Source organism: Castor canadensis, chromosome 14, assembly GCF_047511655.1.
Source record: "Castor canadensis chromosome 14, mCasCan1.hap1v2, whole genome shotgun sequence".
In the NCBI taxonomy this organism is placed as follows: domain Eukaryota; kingdom Metazoa; phylum Chordata; class Mammalia; order Rodentia; family Castoridae; genus Castor; species Castor canadensis.
Window position 1 is genome coordinate 77786046 of NC_133399.1, and position 18293 is coordinate 77804338.

The 18293-nt window shown below is 39.6% G+C and overlaps 1 protein-coding gene across 4 annotated transcripts; it reads left to right on the forward strand.

The window, feature by feature from the left end:
* Nucleotides 1–825: 825 nt before the first annotated feature.
* On the forward strand, nt 826–18093 carry Ccdc110 (coiled-coil domain containing 110). Of its 4 annotated transcripts, none has more exons than XM_074054841.1 (7): nt 828–1253; nt 12063–12118; nt 12398–12463; nt 14371–14481; nt 14580–14639; nt 15326–17438; nt 17893–18093. In XM_074054841.1, the coding sequence occupies exons 1-7, from the start codon at nt 1244–1246 to the stop codon at nt 17940–17942; spliced, it is 2466 nt and encodes an 821-aa protein (XP_073910942.1). In that variant the 5' UTR covers nt 828–1243; the 3' UTR covers nt 17943–18093. The 4 variants fall into 4 exon arrangements, with proteins under 4 accessions (XP_073910943.1, XP_073910944.1, XP_073910942.1 ...); XM_020177856.2 differs by lacking the exon at nt 828–1253 and adding an exon at nt 1730–1916; XM_074054842.1 differs by lacking the exon at nt 12398–12463 and having other exon boundaries at nt 826–1253.
* Nucleotides 18094–18293: the final 200 nt, after the last annotated feature.

The window sequence follows — 18293 nt, forward strand, 5'->3', positions numbered from 1 at the left end:
TTAAAACTTTAAAGCTGACCAAAAATCTTATGTTCTCCCTCATATGCGGTCTTTAGATCTAGGACAAATACAGCAATGTTGTTGGACTTGGGTCACATGACAAGGGGAGAGCACATATGATAGGTATGGGGATAGGTAAGAAACCCAAAACATGAAAGCGTTTGATGTCCCCACTGCAGAGGAGCTAATGCAGAAACCTTAAAGAGAGGTCACCACAAGAAGCGAATCAGGAACCAGTGTAAAGATCAGTTAGAGATGAATCAACCTGGGTGGTAACACATTTGTACATGGAAGCTGTGCTAGGAATCTCTCTGTATAGCCGTCCTTAACTCAACTACCAAAAATGCGTTGTCTTTCTTATTATTGCTTATGTTTTCTCTTGGAGGAAATTAGAGATAAGGGCAGAACAGGACCTGCCTGGAACTGAGAGGGAAAGGGAGGAGAGGGTGGGGGAGGGGGCGGGGGGGAGAAATGGCCCAAACAATGTATGCACATGTGAATAAATGAATTTAAAAAAAAAAAAGAAGGCGCTTAGATAACCAAAGCAGGGTTTGCTATTTCAGTAGGTAGTAACTATTATGTCAGTTATTTTCCAGTAAAGAAAATTTAAATGACAAGTTAAACTGTAATTTTTTACATGTACACGAGCGACTAGTAAACTACACACCTACTTTCGGTGAGCATTCTAATTTACACTTATGTAAAGCACCTAATTTAAAAACTGATATTAGACATGGCTTAGTTATTTCAAGTATAAATTTTATGATGGGACTGTTGCAAATTACTCAATAAACGACACACCAAAAGTAAAAGAAAAAGAACTTTAGAACCTCAGTAACCGAAAGCAGGCTGGTCCTAAAGTGAGTTAGCGATTGCGTTAAAAGTACGGTTGTGAGCACATTTAGGTGTCCCTGTTGCAGTGTGGTCTTAAGACGAGCGCAGTCAACACCAAGTTCGGAAAAGCCGAGGTGGGAGGAACCGGGGCGCCGGAGAGCACCGCAGACGCAGGTCCCGCCACCCGGCGCGGGCTCAGCGCGGCCCCGGGACGGCGGCTCCCGAAAGTGCAGCCCGGGCCGGCGACGCCGCCCCCCTCCCCGTCCCGCTCCTCGCCCGCTTCCGCCACGCGCAAAGGGGCGGGGCTCCCCGCCGCCTGGTTACTAGGCAACGGGATGCCCCTCCGTGAAGCCACCGTGCGGACTGCGTGGGGCAAAGGCAGTTGGTAGAGAGATCTTGAGCGGCAGAAATGAGCCCCGGTAAGAGCGGTCCTGGGAGGGGAACCTGTGGGAAGCGGAGTGGCGGAGTGAGGAGGCCCTGGTCCCGTCACCCCCAAGCCTCCAGGACGTCGGGGGGAGAGGGTCTGTCTGGAATGCCTATCTGTTGCTTTGTTTTGTTTTGTTTGGGGGTTGTGGTTGTTGTTTATTGTGTTTGAGAGAGGGTCTTGCTGCGTTATCCAGGCTGACCTTGAATTCGGTGTTCAGCCCAGGCTGGTCTCGAACCCCCATTTCCCTGCCTCAGCCTCCTGAGTGCTGGGGTTACGTGCACCACGGCGCGGGGCTGGAGTGCGGATCTCCGTAAGAACCGGGCATCCTCGGCTCTGCCCAGGGAAGAAAGCGGCCGCCTCTCCCGCCTCTCCCCGCGCCCGGCGAGGCTTCCCGCCGGGACGCACCGTCCCTCCGCGGCGTGGTCCCAGAGCGCCCTCCCGTGGCCGCCGAGGGCTTGGGCCAGGAACCGCGGTGCCTCCTCTTCCTCTTACCGCCGCTACCTGTCAGCTCCTTCCAACAGAACCAAAGCCATGCTCGGTTCCGTTACAGAAAAGCATCCTGAGGAAGAGCATGAAGCTGACTCCTTTCTGCTTTCAGCGTCCAAGACCCCAAACTCCTCTGAGGGGTTAAAGGAAAGTGGAGGCAGTGAACCAGGTAAACTCTCCTAGGCCAAGGCTCCCAGGGCAGTGATGGCTCCACCACCTTGTACTGCATGCAGGCAACTGGTACCTACATCCACTGGCCTAACTGGTGTACCTGCTGTAACTGTCATTATGATACTAACAATGGCTAACCCGACTCTGTGTGGGACACTTGTAAGAACATAAATGGATGGACGATTTTACTCCTCACAACAGCCTATGAAATAGGTACTGTCATTACCCCCATTTTACAAATGAAGAAACTGCCCCAAAGTCACATGGGTAGCAAGGGAGAGAGCCAGCTTTCGGCAGGTTCTCCAGAGTGCAGGTCTTAACCATCACCCTTTCTATACTAGATACCAAGGAAGAAATAGTGGATTTTTCAGACAGACATAAAAAGGTATATACTTTTTACAGTAAATATTTGTAGACTGGAAGCCATTGTACGGGGAAGATGTTTGGGGAAAAACGAACGAATAACTCCAGCTTCCAAGCTCCACGTTAACCCTGGAGAAGATGCGTGAATACACAGCAAAGGGAGTCTGAGAACACTGAAGTTGGAGTGTCACCTCCTTGAGAGAGGTCGCAGGTGACTAGGCACCTCTCAGATGGCTTGGTGTTCAGTAGAACACACAGGGAAGACCCTGAGCAGACTAGCAGAGATGGTGTCTAGACTGGTGCACAATACAAGGACCCCTGTGGCCAGTGACTCCCAGCTGAGGCAGAGGCATATATATAATCCAGATGAGAGAAGTGATAAGCTGGAAGAAACCCGAGGCTGGGACAGGATTTCTGCACCTCACAAATCAAGGACTTTCACAAAAACCTAGGATCTTCACAAGAAGAAAAGAGGCCAGAGCAGCCTCACCCTGTTGAACAGGACATGAGTACTATTCCTTCTGTTCCCAGTCACTGTAAACGTCCTGAGGCACTGTAAATGCCTCACAATATCATAAAGCTATCAGGGACTTAGTAATGGTAGAGTGTGATTCTGTCTCCTGTAGTTCTTTGATAATTTCCCTTCCAATTCAAGAATCACCCCCATTGCGTGCCGCTCTCCAAGGATTGCTGAAATTTAACTTTTTCTTTCCTTTGGGAGTAAGTAGCAGCCAAAGTCTTTGAAACTCATTTTTTAAAAACTCAAATTTTATTTTGATAGCTTTAAAAATAGGCAACTCCAACTCCCTGTCTACCCTCTGCCTGTGCCGAATCATCTAAACGTTGCTGGCACCTCTCGTCACTACTTCTCAGTTCATGACATGGTCTTATACTAGATGGAAAAGGAAAAGCAACCAGACCCAAACTCCTTATCCTCCATCTGGACTCTGCCCGGGTGCCCAAATTCTCAGCCTCCCTGGAAGAACTGTTCCTACTCAATCAAAAACAATTTCCTTCAGATCCCACGTCTTCTGGAATTCTCAAATATTCAGCCTTGCCATTGGCCTCCCTCATACTCCAGAGTTATTCTTTCTCTCCCCTTCTACTACAGGATTCTGGCAGCAAGCATGTTAGAATCCCTAGGCTAAAAAGAAATCTTTTCTGACCTTCATATCTTTTCCAGTGTGCCCTGTCTTCTATTATGAGCCATATTCCCTTCCATAGTAAAATTAGAAAAAGTTGCCTACACTCAGTGGCTACAAATGTTCACATTGCATTCTTCTCCCTACTACTTCATTTGGGCTTCTGTGCCTTTTCACTCTACCGAACCTGTCTTTATCTAGGCCAGCAGTGATCCACGCTGCCTAATAAAATCTTCATTGCTGGTCCCATGAATCATGAACTGGCTTATTTGAAATCTCTACTTTGATATTTAATAAACAACTCAATCTTCAAATATCTAAGAGCAATTATTTCTCCTAAAATATGTTCCTTCCTCATTCTTGTCCATCTCAGTCAATAACATCATCATTCATCCACCTGCTCTCACCAGAAACCAAAGACTCACCCTTCATTCGTCTCTTCTGAGCTCATCGTCCTCTAACAATTCTGCTGGCTTTAGCTCCAAACTCCGTCCTGAACCCTCTACTTTTCTCCATCCCACCACCACAATTTTACTCCAAGATACCTTCATCTCTCACTGAACTATCCCACCATCTTAAAATAAAATCCTTTATGATGTCGTAGAATTAACCTGTAAACAGTTCAGTCATATAAATCATTTCCCTGGTGGAAACTCTCCAAAGCTTCCCATGTCACCTAAAGTACCAGCCACACACCCCCACTTACCTGTAAGGCCCTCATGACGTAGTGCATCTTCCCCTCCATCTTCTCAATCTGAGCTCATAGCTCATTAAGCTACAGTTGTGCTGGCATGCTCTCTGTTCTGCAAACATAGATGATTTGTTCTGCTTTATGACTTTGTTATTTCCTCTGCTGGGATCTTTTCCTACAGATGTTTACATGGGTGAGCCCTTCTTATCCCCTATAATTCAACTAAAGCCACATCTAATCAGATAAGACTTTCTTAGCCACCACCTCCAACACCGTCCATAGCCCCGACTCACTTCCATGGCCTATTTCTTTGTTATTTATCACTAATTAAAAGTATCTCTTTTTTTATTTGTTTACTCCTTTAAAATGTAGATACCGTGAGAGCAGGAGCCTTTACTATCTAATTCATTACTGAATTTAGGATGGATTTCAACCCCACATCTGCTTTTGGCCAGAAGCCCTCGTGCAGTGAACAGCCTGCACAAACATGTAGAAGTCCCAGTTCCACAGCTTCATGCAGAATTGGTTGAATGCCCCAAGTCAAGACAATGTTTCTTTAATGCAATAAGATGAAACTTCCACTAGATTTGTAACAAAAGTCCTCAGGAACACCAGCCACAACAATACAACCAAAGAGATCACACCCTCCAGCAAAGGTCTTCAATCATTTCCAAAGGTGAAGACACCTGTACCCATTTTTTTTAACCCTGTCCCTGAATCTATAGTTCAGAGGAATAGTCCAATGAACGGTCAAGGAAGTATTTCAGAAGAAACTATGTATGCTATGTCAAAGAAAATAAGAAATTCTGGACAGAAGATTCTCAGGTTAAACATGAGCCATATGACAGGAAGAAGCATGGTAGCAAGGCAACTATACTGTGGCAGTAAAGGCGGAAGATACAGAGGGTGGAGAAGCAATGTATAAATCCCATCATTCTTTCTTAAGAGTCATATTTACTATATCACTTTAGTATGTCTGTGTATTTCTTTTGGACCCATATTTCTTGCTTGGCTTTAGCAAAAACTTGAAAGTCCTCCCAATGAGACAAAAGAAATCTGTGCAGAAGATGGGCTCTTTATCCCAGGACAGGAAGAGATGGAATTTTGAACAGTAACACCATGAGTAAAGTGGAAGGATGAAACATTTACAAGAATAATATCTTATCTTTGTGTTTAAGTGAAGAGCTTGTGGGAATTACAGTCACAGAACAGAATGCAAGCATTGTAAAACTTCAGTGTGGAAGTAATATAAAAACCAATATCATGAAATGTGGTGGGCAGATGTAGAAGAAACTATAGTGCTGTGTTCTCATCTTTCCTTGCAGAGAGTAAATCAATACTGCATAGAACAAGAATGTATGTCTTAAAATCATTAAGGCTCCAACCACTTAATCCTTCTCATGGAACATTTTCTTTTTTTAGATATATTTTATTTTGATTGACATATAATTGTATATATTTATGGGGTACAGTGTGGCATCTCGATACATGTTTACAGTGTGTAAGGATTATATCAGAGTAATTGCATATACAAACCCTTAGATAGTCATCGTTTCTTTGTGTTGGTAACATTGTAAATCCACTCTACTAGCTATTTTGACATATTTGAATAATTGTTGTCAACCATAGTTGCCTTACTGTGCTACACAGAACACAGCAATTATCTCTTCTATCCAACTGTACCCTCATCAACCATCCTTTCTCGACACCCCCCCTACCCCCGGCACCTTTTCCAGGCCAGAGTAACCAATATTCTCTTCTCTGCTTCTCGGAGATCAACTTTTCAGCTTCCATTACATGTGACAACATGTGCCTGATGTATTTCACTTAATATAATGTCCCCCAGTTCCATGCGTGTTTCTGCCACTGACAGAATGTCATTGTTTTTATGGCTGAATAATACTCCATTGTGCCTGATACCACATTTTCCATTCATCAACTGATGGACCCTTAGGTCGCTTCAACTTCTTGGCTATTGTGAATCATGCCACCATAAATATGCAAGTGCAGCTGTCTCTTCAGCACACCAATTTCATTTCCTGTGGAGACATGCCCAGTGCTGGAATTGCTAGATCATAATGCAATATTACTTTTAATTTTTTGAAGAATCTCCATACTACTTCCTTTAATGACCATATTAATTTGCACTCACTCCAACATCATATGAGAGTTTCCCTTTCTCTGCATTTGTTATTTTTTGTCTTTTTTATAATAGCCATTCTATCTGGGGTGAGATGCTATCTCACTGTCAATTGATTTGAATTTCCCAGATGATTGGTGATGTTGAACATTTTTTCATATACTTGTTGTATATCTTCTTTTAAGAATTATCCATGCAGGTCATTTGCCCATTTTTTAATTGGATTAATTTTGGGTTTTTTGTTTGTATATGGGTTGCTGTTTTTGTTTTTGTTGGCCAGCGTTTAAACTCAAGGCCTTGTTTTTCTATGCAGGCACTCTACCACTTGAGCCACTTAGCCAGCCATTTTTGTTTTTGTTTTTGTTTATTTAGATACCGTCTTGCTTTATACTCAGGTCATCCTGGATTGCAATCTTCTTATTTGTGCTTTCCCATATAGTTTGGACAACATACCCACACCACTACACTCAGCTATTGGTTGAGATAGAGTCTTGCAAACGTCCTCCCACACCGCCACTGGCCTTCAACCACCATCCTCCTAATCTCTGCCTCATAAGTAGCTAGGATTACAGGTTTGAACCACCATGCCTGGACTTTGTTTGATTTTGGTTTGGGGTGTTTTGTTTTGTTTTGTTTTTTCTGTTGAGTACCTTTTGCATTCTAGAAATTAATCCTTTTTCAGATGAGTAGTTTTCAAATATTTCTTCCCATTCTATAGATTGCTTCCACTCTGATGATTATTACTTTAGCTGGACAGAAGCATTTTAGTTTGACATAATCACATTTGTCAATTTTCGTTTTTGTTGTCTGTCCTTTTGGAGTCATATCCAAGAAATTTTTGCCCAGACCAGTGTCCTGAAGTATTTTCCCTGTATTTCCTTGTAGTAGTGTCATAGTTTTGGGTCTAACTTTTAAGTCTTGTATCCATTTTGGGTAGATTTTTTTTTGGTATGTGGTGAAAAAGGTCTAGTTTCTTTCTTCTGCATATAAATAGGAACCAGCACCCTTTATTGAAGAAACTTTCCTTTCTTCAATGTATGTTCTTGCTCCCTTTGTTAAAAATCAATTCCAGTAAATATATAGAGTTCTGGGTTCTTTGTTCTGTTCTGTTGTCTGTGTGTCTGATTTTATGCCAGCATCACGTTGTTTTGGGTCCTATTTTTTTGTAGCATGTTTTAGAGTCAGGTAGTCTAATGCCTCCAGCTTTGTTCTTTTTCTCAGGATTGCTTTGATTATTTGGTGTCTTTTGTGGTTCCACACAAAATTTTAGGAGTATTTTGTCTATTTCTGAGAAGAATGACATTGATATTTTGATAGGAATTGCATTTAATCTGTAGACTGCTTTAGGTAGAATACACATTTTAACAATATTCTTTCAATTCATGAACATGAAATGTCTATTTTCCTGCGTCTTCAATTGTCTTCATGAGTCTTTTGTAATTTCCATTGTAGAGACACTTTTTTATCTAAATTTATTTCTATGTCTTTTTAAATTTGTTTTTGCAGCTATTGTGAAAGGGATTCCTTTCTTGATTTTTTCCCAGCAATTTTGTTATTGTTGTATACAAATGCTTCTGATTTTTGTATGATGATTTTGTATCCTATAAATTTATTGAATTTATTTATCTGTTGCAAGAATTTTTTGGTGGTCTTTATATTTTTCTCTATATAAAATCATGCCCAAAGAAAGGGGGGAGAGGATAAAGAAGAAAGGTGGAAGGAATGATTCTGACTAAGATATATTGTAAACACTTTTGTAAATGTCACAATGTACCCTGGTACAATACAATATTCTAATAAATAAATAAATAAAAGATAAAATCATGCCATTTGCAAACAAGGATAGTTTTACTTTCTTCTTTCCTATGTGGATCCCCTTTATATTTTTTCTCTTGTCTCATTGCTCTGGCTAAGAATTTCAATACTGTATTGACTAACAGTAGAGAAAAGTAGACATCCTTGTCTTGTTGCTGATCTTAGAGAAAATAATTTCAGTTTTTCTCCATTCAGCAGCTTTGAGCTTGTCACGTCTCCCTTACTGTGTTGAGGCACATTCTTTCTATACCTAATGTTTTTAGATATCATAAAAGGATACTGAATTTTACCAGATTCTCTTTGTGCATTTTTTGAGATGAACATGTGGTTTTTCTCCATCATTCTGTTGATATGATGTATTACATTTATCAATTTGCATATATTGAACCATTCCTGCACCCCTGGGATAATGATGATCACAATGAATGATCTTTATTAAAGTGCTATTGGATCCTATTTATAAGTGGTTTTTTGAGAATTTTTGCATCTGTGTTCATTAGGGATATTGATCTATAGTTTCCTTTTGTGCGTGTGGCCATGTCTACTTAAATATGCTGCTCTCATACAATGAGTTTGGAAGGGTTCTCTCTCGTTAAATGTTCTGGAAAAGTTTGAAGACTGGTGTTTGTTCTTCTTTAAAAGTTTGGTAAAGCTGAATGCCAGTGTCTCACACCTTTCATCCCAGCTACTTGGGAAGATGGGATCAAGTTCAAGGCCAGCCAAGGCGAATAATTCACAAGACCTCATTCCAAAATAGCCAGAGCAAAATGGATTGAAGTGTGGCTTAAGCAGTAGAGTGCCCGCTTTCCAAGCTCAAAGCCCTGAGTTCAAACCCCAATCCCATCAAAAAAAAAAAGTTGGGTAAAATTCAGCAGTGAAGCCTAGGCTTTTCTTCATTGGGAGATTTTTTATTACTCTTCAATCTCATTTGTCAGTTTTCTTTTTTTGAGGTCTGTTGCTGGAGAGTTGTGTTCTTCGAAGGCATTGTGTTACCTTATTTTCTCATGCCTCCTGTGACTTTACATTCATCTTATGCATCAGGTAGATTGGTTGTCTCCACCAATTCTACTGGGTAACTTTCACAGCAAAGGTCTTCTGCTGGTGATGTCCTCAGACATCACCAATATTGGTCTGATATATTGTGCTGGCTTTGTTCCAGGTTAGTGCAGCGTCCCCATAGCTTTTCCAGCTGTGATCAATACCAGTGTCTGCAGGTGTCTTGGTGGCCAAGGCTATGTAGGACTGCACTTTCACCTGGCATGAAGCTGTCTTGGGCAGTGCACATTTGCTGGCAGCCATAGATATGGTGCACCCAGCTACAAGTCTGGGGCACCTGTCAGTTTCCACAGGTCACATGAGGGCAGGCCATTCATAGTGTGTGGCACAGTGTGCAAGGTAGTGGGATGGGGTGTCTGTCAGTCTCTGGGAGCTGCACAAGTGACTCTGAGGTATCTCTATGTGTCAACGTGCTTGGCGAGTTCTACCCAGTGACTTCCTAGAGCCAAAGGTCAACAGGCAGGGCTGAGTGTCTGCTTCTCAGGGCCCCAGTGAACCAAGCCTGTGAACACAGACTGCTCAACTGCTTCTTGGAGGCCACAGGAGGATGAGTAGGGCCACCCAGTTGCTTTCCAGGTGCCATAGCAGGCCAAGCCACTCAAGAAAGGCTGCTTGTCTACCTCCCTGGGCTTCTGTGGACCAAGCTGCACACCAAGCTGCCAGGAGTTTCCTGGGGCTGTGAGAGGGTAGGCAGGACCTTCTGGCTGCTTTGTAAGGTTAGGTTGATGGAGTTGTTAGGGGCAGCTGCCTGACTGCTTCACACAACTCCTGGTGGGCAGGGCCTCAAGATGGTTCTGTGCAAACAGAATTGGGGGATGGGTGGGAAAGGCGTGGGCACAACATGGGCTAGGCTCTTCCTCTGGGGCAAGCCAGCCCAGCAGATCCCCAAACTAGTCTCAAGGCTGCGAGGACCACAGGGCTCTCCAGCAGTAAATGCCTCAAGGTCTCTGTGACATGACTGGGATTGCCAGAGGCCTCCTTTTCCCACCAAGCAGAGTCCCTCTTGGTTCAGAGTCCATCTCAAGAAATGGAATGGTAGATCCTGTGTGTTTAGTGCCTTTCCTTAAAGGCCACTGTGTATCTCTGTGCTCTGCCACACCCTCTCTGCACTCCAATGCCGGCCTCGAGCACAACAGTGAAATACCTGAGAGGCAACGCGCACATGCAGTCTCATGTTTTCATCAGCTTAGAGGTACCTCTTAGGAAAAATCTCTCATGTAGTAAATAATTGTAATACTAATAATGACCTCCATTATTCTTAGCTCCTAATTCTTTTAAATTTAAGTAGCTACAAATGTACTATAACTTAAAGTAGCATGTATAATAGGATCCCACTGTTCTAAAATCATTTCCGTCTTTTCCACATATATGCCTAGAGAGCAAACTGAGGGGTTACTTAAAATAACAATGATTAGTTCTGGGTGGTAGAATTCTATATTGTATCTTCTTTTTGATTTGCATGACTGATTTGATTTCATTAGAGACTAAAAAATTAAGGATACCTTCCTGCCTTGCTTCCGGTATTACTTCACTTCTACTCTTACCATTTTGTTCTCAGTGAGATTCAAAGATAAGCAATATCCAGGTAGGCTGACTGACTCTTCCTGTCCTCTGACTAAAGGTTGGATATGGCCAATTATCTTCAGGCTCCGAATTAGTGATGCCCTGTCAGTGATGAGGACCAGATGACAAGGGGAAGGTGCCTATATTTGGTAATCAATTTCTATAACATCTGGCAGAATGCCAATCAGAAATGTTCTGATCTCATTTAAAACAGACAGAAATTGTCAGCTAGGAGAACATTCCATCATAACTCTCATTTCATTCACAATGCTGAAAATTTTTTCACTTTAATAAAAAACAAAAATTAAAAGCAAGCAAATTGCCCAACATGTGGACAAAGAGGAATGTGTCAAGAAGTTTGCAAAGATTATATAGTCTCTCCCCTGCTGCAGATTTATAATCTATCTTCTGGGAGGGTGTCAAGCATGTGACATGTTGTCTATCAATGAGAGAAGTCTGAGTCCTTTTGTTCACTATGTGTTAGTATCAGAGTTACCAAGGAAACACAATTTAGTCAAATACTGTTTGGAAAAATGCTTTAGTCTCAAAGCTGAAAGACAGAGTAAAATCAGCTTCTGCAGTAGGCATCGGAACCCCAGCAGCCACTGTAGGACAAATGGCCTGTATGCACCCTTCTTGTGCTGTAGTAGAAGGACCCCATGCTCTGTCTTCAGGGGACAGGGATGGTAGTGTGTTGGTCAGGATTGGTCAGGTTTGTATGACTCACAGACCTGAGCAGAACAAAGTCTGAAATGAGGAAATGTATTTCCACAGAAGATGATAAGTTGAACATAGACTGTGAGAACTCTGTTAGTAAGGAAGTACTCCAAACTTAAGGCCCACTCATATGTAGACAAGGTGGGGCGAAGGACTGCACATGAAACTGCCTTTCCCAACAGAAGGAACACATGGATCTTTATAGAACTTGGCTGAGGAGCAAAGCAAATAGCATACACTATTGATCCAGCTTGTGTTCCATGATAAGTGGGAGAAACACCACATGGCAATTGCACGAAAACTGAGACACATGGGGGACTTTGCCAAAGGTCTTCCATGGAGTAAGGGTTACTAGTTTGGGGGTTTTGTTTCTTTGTTTTTGTTTTTATAAAAAGAATGTAGTTTGTATGTCAGAAACTGAGATGTTTGAGTTTCCAAGTTTGGTTTCCAAGTTGTGCTTTATTATAAACCTCAAGTATGTGTTTTCTTAAAGTGAGAATTATTTCTTAAATTTATTCTATGAGTAGCATAGTATAAATATCAAATATCCTCATTATCTGTTTCACTATCCAAGAAAGTAAAGAGTGTACTTTCTATAATAGCTGTTTAAAACAAAATGTAAGAATTAAATTACATCTTTTTTTCTATTTTTCTTAGAATATGGCTGCATCTCAGAAGCAGAAAATCAAATCCAACCACAATCAGCATTGAAAGTGAGTTTATTTCATTTTATTATCTCCAAAATCCTAGGTAAAGACTGAGCTTATTCTCCATAAATACTTGCTAAATGCATGTGGGTTCTCCCACTTTACCATCACAAAACTTTTCAAGAAAGCACATTGGAAAACCATCAAAACAACTGAGCACATGGGTCATCTGACTCTCATGCAACCCTTTCTGGTATCAGGCAACTTTTAGAGATATAAAAAATCATAACAATTACGAAATATGTTTAACAGCCTAAAATATTTAATACTTTAATTTCATTATAGGTCCTTCAACATCAGTTGGAATCATTTCAGGCTTTGCGAATGCAGACTTTGCAGAATGTTACCATGGTATGACTCCTATAGTCTATATGTGTGAAATATCCTAAGTTAAGCACCATCCCAGCTTCTAAACTGATGATCACAAGCCAAATGATAAGTTCAGATAGACTTTAATATGCTATGGGCCACAACACAGTTCAGGCTCAAAATTTGTTTTGCGGAAACTACACTCTTCTCTATGTGATACTTGATATTTGGATATGAGACAAAATAGCACTCACTGAGTTTTTAAACATACATTTAAAATGCTACCTATATATAGTATATAAATAGGGACTCTCATAAGTTTTAATATGTAACTCAATGGAGGTAGGAGGGCTACAGTTTGAGTCCAATGTTGGTGAAAGTTAGCAAGACCCTATCTCAAAAACAAGCTGGAATCAGGCACCAGTGGCTTATACCTGCAATCCTAGCTACCTGGGAGGCTGAGATCTGGAGGATCATGGTTTGAGGTCAGCCCAGGCAAAAAGCTCATGAGATACCATCTTAATCAGTAGCTGGGCACAGTGGCACACTGTGGCAACCTACCATTGTAAGCTATGTGGGAGGCTGAGATTGGGAGGATCATGCTACCAGGCCAGCTGCAGCAGAAAAATTTGTGAGAACTCATTTCAATGGAAAAAAGTTGAGAATGGTGGTACATACTGTATATCACAGGACACATAAAAGAGGAGGAATGTGGTCCAGGCTGTCCAAGGCAAAAAGGAAGACCCTATCTCCAAAATAATCAAAGCAAAAAGGGATGGAGGCATGGTTCAAGTGACATGTGCCTAGAAGCTCTGAGTTCAAACCCCAGTACTGCCAAAAAAAAAAATCTTGGCATGCAGTACATGCCTATAGTCCCAGCTGCTTGGGAAGCAGAGGTAGAAGGATCACAGTCCAAGGACCCCCTGGACAAAAGCACAAGACCCTATCTGGAAAATGAACTAAAAAGCAAAAAGACTGGGATATGGCTCAAGTGGTAGAACACTTGCCTAGCAAGCTGGAGGCCCTGAGTTCAATCCCAAATACTGCCAAATAAATAAGCAAACTCTCAAATTGACTAAGAGAGGAAACATACTCTATTACCTTAAGGAATTGAAAGTCCTAAAAATACAATAATTCATATGATTAAGACTCCTGTCATAAGACACAAGTTTCACTCCACATTTTGGTTCTGCTTTCCAGGATAGATAATGGGTTCTCAGATTCCTTACCATAGCAAAATGACTGCAGGAGTTCCAGGCCTTTGTCCTTCTAGATTCAAGTGAGACACAGAAGAGAGCATGCTTTATTCTGTTAGTAGTTTATACTAAGGTTCTTGGCCTGATTCTGATTGGCCTAGTGAGTCACATGCAATCCTTGAACCACTTACTCTCCTGACTAGTTAGATCTGAGTCACCACTGGAACTAGTGGTGAAATCAGTATCATCAAAGGCACGTGGACTTCATCCAAATGAGAAGTAGTGGAAATAGAATAGGGTATGGATATTGGGGAACGTAATATAATGCATACTCACTAATGACTAATATTCAATTTCATCCCAATATTTTACATGAAAAGCAAATACAGGGAAGTGAAAAAATAATTCACACAAGAGTGACAGAAAAGATTACGTTTTGATGAAGAAATCAAAGATCTTTTACTTACCTCACAATGTAGAAAAGCAAATATGGAAATTATTTGAATATAGTTCAGAAAAATCTTACTATTTTACAAAACTCTCTAATTTTATAATCCATAAAATAAAGACATTACTTTCTTAGATATCACAATAAAGTAAATAAGTTTAACTTATATTTTTCATGATGGAAAAGAATTCTTATGTACAAGAAATGCAAAGATATTTTGCAATTATAATGTCTGTTATTCATGTACATTCATAAGTTTATAAACCTGAAATCAAAATCCAACATTCTTAATTTATCTTTTAAAGGTACAGTCTGAAATCAGTGAAATATTGAACAAAAGTATTATTGAAGTAGAAAATCCGCAGTTCAGCCCAGAAAAAAATCTAGTGTTCAGCACATGCACTGAAAAGGACTCGGTATGTTACTCTACACAAATAATTCCTATGTTTAGGTACTTCAAAAATGTTCCTACAATTAGTTTATCTTCACCTTTATATTCTCTCCTTCTTCACAGGAAGGATGGTCTTCCAGAGATAAAAATAAGGAAATTCCTATACTGAAAACCTCAAAAGATGTGCGTTCACCTCTGTACTCCTACAGTTCTCCTAGTTCTTGTAGAAGAGTCTGTAAGAGACATTTGTCTTGGTTCAGATGCTGAAATAGTCCCAAGTAAATTCCAATGCATAGCCTATCCATTCACTTAGGACTTATCAAGACTTGGTAGGAATTCCCTTGAACAGCTCCAGACCTGAATGACCATCAAATGTGATTAGAAATCACATTTCTAAGATGATTACAGCCTTAAAAACACTCCATACTAAGAATGCAAGCAAAGGTTGACAACTAGCCCAGAAGTAAAAGTATTTATTTTCCTTAAACTCTCATTCAACCTTTCTATACATGATTGTTCCCATCCATTTATGATGGTCTCTTGAAGGATGCTAAACTTTTATTCTGAAGTTGAGCAGTTGGCCATGTATCTTATCCCCTAAGCAAATAAGTGCACTTCTAATAAGCAAATAGTGAGGACGAGAATTACAGTTCTCAAAGTAATTGTTATGCTTCATCCCCACCTAAGTATACACCTACACCAAAAAAAAAGTGTTTAAATAAACCATACTTGCTATGCTTCTATGCTGCATAAATGGATAAAATGCTTGATTTGGTTAAATAAGTAAATCCTCCACAAAAGTTTTGTCTTAATTTCTTGGTCATGTGGCAAATGACAGTACATTTATGGTGTTATTTTTACTGCCATAGCCTACAGAGAAGCAAATTCTTTCTATGAAGAAAATACATCATCATTTTGAGGATTTGAAAACTCTTCATCCAATGGAAGAAAAATTCAGTAGCAATAATGTTAACAGTCTCTCTCAAAGTATAAATATTCCATCCCAGATACATCTCAAGGACATATTAACGCTTGAGAACTTGAGAACTTCAATAGATAATTCAGCTTCTAACATAATTATGAACCCTTTGGAAAATTCTGACATGCCAAAGAATTATAATAGCCTTTATAGTTTTCTACCTACACTACCTCAAAATGTGATGTCTCAAACTGGTACAGTAATTCTTGATAGATCCAAAATTGCTGTGCCTGTTCTGAAGTATGGATTCTGTGAAAATTTAGATGATATTTGCCACTCCATTAAGCGTATGAAAGAAGAGCTTCAAAAGTCACAGGAAAGGGAATTGGCACTTACAAATGAACTCCAAACTTTAAAAACTGATGCAAATATCCAAAGTAATGCAAAATATGACCTATCCCCCATTCAGAAGGAAACAATTAACTTCGTCAAGGAAGAAAACATAGATAACTTGAATGAAGATATAAAATCAAAAAGAATCTCAGAATTAGAGACATTAGTAAACAGATTACTCCCACTCAGGGAAACAGTGTCAAAACTCCATGTGAATTTTTGTAGGAAATGTAAAAAATTATCTAAGAGTGACATACACCGGGGAAGAAGGAATGAGAAAAATAATAAAGACATTCCTATTGCCAGCAAGAATATTACAGATTTAAAATTCCATGCCAGAGGTCCAAGATATACACTGTCATTCCTGGACCAAACAAAACATGAAATGAAAGACAAAGAAGGGCAACCATCTGTAGAAAACCAAGGATCAATAATATTTGAAGATGAGAAAACATCCAAGGTCAATTCTGATACTGAGCAGTGTGTTGCAAAAATTCAGTACTTACAGCATTACTTAAATGAATCCATGCAGATACAGAAAAAAGTAACTGAACTAGAGAATGAAAATCTAACTCTTAAGACCAAAATGAAGCCCCTTATCTTTACCACACAATCTCTGATACAGAAAGTTGAAACATACGAAAAGCAATTTAAGAGTCTGGTTGAAGAAAAGAGTGCTATTCAATCCAAGCTACTTCAAGCAGAAGAAGAGAACAAAGAATGCCTTAAAGAATTGAAGAAAATAATTAGCAAATTCAGTGTTCTCCAGGGCCAAAATAAAATTCTAGAGGAAAAAAATAGTCAACTTTCTTTGGAAAAGCAACAAATTATGGAAGCATTAGATCAAGTAAAAAGTAAAGAAGACAAAACTCAAAATGATATGGCTGTTGTCAACAATGAAAACAACCGAATGAATATAGAAATGGAAGCAATGAAAACAAATATTCTAGTGATGAGAGATGAAAAAGAAATGTTAGAGAAAAACACATACCAGCTGCTAAAGGACAAGAGTTCACTTGACCACGAACTAAAAGAAAAACAGCTGGAGATTATGCAGCTAAAAGAAAAAGAAAAACTGGCAAAAACTGAACAAGAAACACTTCTTCAAATACTAGAAACAGTTAAAAATGAGAAACTGAATCTCGAAACAGCATTACAAGAATCTACTGCTGCTAGACAGATGATGGAAAGAGAACTTGAGAATATTCAAACCTATCAATCGAGTACAGAAGAGAATTTCTTAAAAGAAATCAAAAATGCAAAGGCAGAAGCCAGTATTTATAAAAACAGCTTGACGGAAATCAACAAAGAATGTGAGATGCTGTCAAAACTGGTCATGGAAATTAAGACTGACAATCAGATTCTGAAGGAAGAGCTAAAGAAGCAGAGTCAAGAAAATGTAAAGTTTGAAAACAGCATCGGTAGACTTACGGAAGATAAAGTGCTCTTAGAAAACTATGTGAGAAGCATAGAAAATGAAAGGGATACCTTGGAATTTGAGATACGAAATCTTCAACGAGAATACTTGAATTTAAGTGATAAAATGAGTGGTCAGCATAATGACCTATCGAAAACAACTTATGTTTCAAGAAGAGAAAAATTCCATTTTGACAACTATGATGATTATGAAGACACTTCTAGGAGCAGACCTTTAGCTCCCCATTTGAAAGGTATGTGTGCTATGGTAGACTGTAGAGGTATGTTTAAGATTCCTTTAGTTTATAGGCACTAATCAAAATAAAGAAAACAAGAAGGAAATTTGAAGAAATATGATTTAATTTTGAAGGTCTATATCCTAACTATACTTATTCTTATTTGGTTGGTTGGTTTTTGAGGCAGTGTCTTATATGTAGCCCAGTCTGGCCTCAAATTCACAATCTTCCTCTCTCAGCCTCCAAAGTGCTAGGATTACAGGCATGTACCATCAAGCCTGGCTACAATTTATTATATAATAGAATTATTTAGGAATTTTGTTCTATAGATAAAATTTGTATTCTACTTATATTACTTATATACACAGGATATGCACAGAGTTTCTTTGGCAGGGAGCAAGAGCTTTTAAATTATGATTCTGAAGTCTACTTAGCATTCCCACCTTAAAAACATTTCTTTTTTTTTTTTCAGGAATTCCAAGTAAACTGCATCAATTGTTTCCATCCAAGATATGTAAATAAATTTCTAAAAATGTTTCACAAATGTTTTCCAAGTACTTTTTCCCCAAAAAATAATCTTAATTAACTTTTATGTATGATTGTAATTACCTTGTAACTAGTTTTTAAAATTAAAAATTGGATTAAGTATATACATAATTATATATATAATTATACACATATTGTTAGATTGTCAAGAACTATAAGGAATCTGGTATTTAATGAACTAATACTCTAATATGTTAGCCTACCACCATTTCATGGAGCCTAGTGAAAGACACACAAGTTCTAGGTGAGGGATAAAGAAGAGTTTGTTATTCACAATGGTAGCAATAGCCAGAGTACTGGCATTTTTGCATTGGTTCTCCAAGCCCC